At 55.2% G+C, this 2500-nt stretch overlaps 1 protein-coding gene across 1 annotated transcript in view; it reads right to left on the reverse strand.

Annotated features, from left to right (window-relative positions):
- Positions 1-2500, reverse strand: part of LOC138953360 (probable 4-coumarate--CoA ligase 1) — an 18509-nt gene that overhangs the window by 3842 nt on the left and 12167 nt on the right. The window contains exons 6-8 of the mRNA XM_070325159.1: positions 1472-1643; positions 614-714; positions 1-6 (exon numbers count right to left, since the gene is read on the reverse strand). The exon at positions 1-6 is cut by the window's left edge and continues 139 nt beyond it. Of these exons, the coding sequence (XP_070181260.1) occupies positions 1-6; positions 614-714; positions 1472-1643 (279 nt within the window). The remainder of the gene's footprint in view (positions 7-613; positions 715-1471; positions 1644-2500) is intronic.

Consider the following 2500-nt stretch of genomic DNA (forward strand, 5'->3'; position numbering starts at 1 on the left):
GATCACCTGCACATAGCGCTGAGTGTAAATAAGAAAGGAACGGTCCACAGAGAGCGTTGTACTGTTGTAACGTCCTTCCCAAGTGGTTTTTCTACTGGAATGTGACCTGTCCATGTTGTACTGTTGTAACGTCCTTCCCAAGTGGTTTTTCTACTGGAGTGTGACCTGTCCACAGAGAGCGTTGTACTGTTGTAACGTCCTTCCCAAGTGGTTTTTCTACTGGAATGTGACCTGTCCATGTTGTACTGTTGTAACGTCCTTCCCAAGTGGTTTTTGTACTGGAATGTGACCTGTCCACAGAGAGCGTTGTACTGTTGTAACGTCCTTCCCAAGTGGTTTTTCTACTGGAATGTGACCTGTCCATGTTGGATGCATCATTAAGCATGAGACAAGTGTGATTCTATTAGGTACATTATCTTCCTATCCTAGCTGTAGCTTTTTAATTGCATCGATCGATGTGTGTCAGTGAATGAAACGTGGACATGTTTGTTACGCACAGGTTCGTGCTTTGTGTTTTCAATTCTATTCGTGTGTGTGTGTGTGTGTGTGTGTGTGTGTGTGTGTGTGTGTGTGTGTGTGTGTCAGTGACTGTCTGTCTGTCTGACTGTCCCACCTTGGACTGTGTGTTTGGGAGAGGCACGCCGACAGAGCCGTACTTCCAGCCGGTCAGAGGCGCTGTGTGTGTGCCAGGGCTTGTTTCCGTCATGCCGTACCCTGCACGAGACACGAACACAGTTCACTTATATGTAGATAAACACGTTTTCAGGAACAGCTCGAAATTGAGACATTCTGGCCATCACTCTTAAGGCACTGTCATTTTGATACTCAGTACCTCTGTTGAAATAACTTTTTTCCTCCCAAACTTGTGAATCAACTTATCTTGTTGTGTCGCCTTCTTATGATCTATGGTGACCGTGAGCTGAGTAGTTTTCCTTTCCAATATTCTATATAGCACAGACCTTCTTCTTCTTCTTCTTCGTTCATGGGCTTAGACTCCCACGTTCACTCATGTTTTTAGCACGAGTGGATTTGTTCGTGTGTGACCGTTTTTACCCCGCCATTCAGGCAGCATACGCCGATTTCGGGGGAGGCATGCTGTGTATTTTCGTGTTTCTATAACCCACCGAACTCTGACATGGATTACAGGATCTTTTCCGTGTGCACTTGGTCTTGTGCTTGCGTGTACACACGAAGGGGGTTAAGTCACTAGCAGGTCTGCACATAAGTTGACCTGGGAGATCGGAAAAATCTCCACTCTTAACCCACCAGGCGGCAGCGACCGGAATTCGAACTCACGACCTCCCGATTAGGAGGCCGACGTCTTACTAAGTACCTAAAGGAACAAAATAATTCCCAGCATTGGGATAATACAATAAAATGGCATGAAAGCGGACGGAGAGTGAAAAGACACGAAGCAAGCAGAGAATACGCTTTGATGGTGTAAAACCAATCATTGTATGTCCACACTCACCCTGCCGGACACCGGTCAACCCCAGCCTATCTACCACCCGCTGCGTGAGGTCAGCGCCCAGGGCCGCAGCCCCGCTGCACGGCGTGTGGAGGGAGGTCAGGTCGTACTGCACGGCGCGGGGGTCCTGGGCCAGCATCGTCATCACAGGCGGGGCAAGGAGGGAGAAAGTGCCCTGTAACAGACAGCAAGAGGGGGGGGGGGGGGTGGGGTCAGGTCGTACCGCACGGCGCGGGGGTCCTGGGCCAGCATCGTCATCACAGGAGGGGCCAGGAGGGAGAAAGTGCCCTGTAACAGACAGCAAGAGGGGGGGGTGGGGTCAGGTCGTACCGCACGGCGCGGGGGTCCTGGGCCAGCATCGTCATCACAGGAGGGGCCAGGAGGGAGAAAGTGCCCTGTAACAGACAGCAAGAGGGGGGGGGGTGGGGTCAGGTCGTACTGCACGGCGCGGGGGTCCTGGGCCAGCATCGTCATCACAGGAGGGGCCAGGAGGGAGAAAGTGCCCTGTAACAGACAGCAAGAGGGGGGGGGGGGGGTCAGGTCGTACCGCACGGCGCGGGGGTCCTGGGCCAGCACTGTCATCACAGGAGGGGCAAGGAGGGAGAAAGTGCCCTGTAACAGACAGCAAGAGGGGGGGGGGGGGGTCAGGTCGTACTGCACGGCGCGGGGGTCCTGGGCCAGCACCGTCATCACAGGAGGGGCCAGGAGGGAGAAAGTGCCCTGTAACAGACAGCAAGAGGGGGGGGGGGGGGTGGGGTCAGGTCGTACTGCACGGCGCGGGGGTCCTGGGCCAGCATCGTCATCACAGGAGGGGCCAGGAGGGAGAAAGTGCCCTGTAACAGACAGCAAGAGGGGGGGGGGGGGTGGGGTCAGGTCGTACCGCACGGCGCGGGGGTCCTGGGCCAGCATCGTCATCACAGGAGGGGCCAGGAGGGAGAAAGTGCCCTGTAACAGACAGCAAGAGGGGGGGGTGGGGTCAGGTCGTACCGCACGGCGCGGGGGTCCTGGGCCAGCATCGTCATCACAGGAGGG

The sequence above is a fragment of the Littorina saxatilis genome, linkage group LG17 (assembly GCF_037325665.1).
Source record: "Littorina saxatilis isolate snail1 linkage group LG17, US_GU_Lsax_2.0, whole genome shotgun sequence".
NCBI lineage: Eukaryota > Metazoa > Mollusca > Gastropoda > Littorinimorpha > Littorinidae > Littorina > Littorina saxatilis.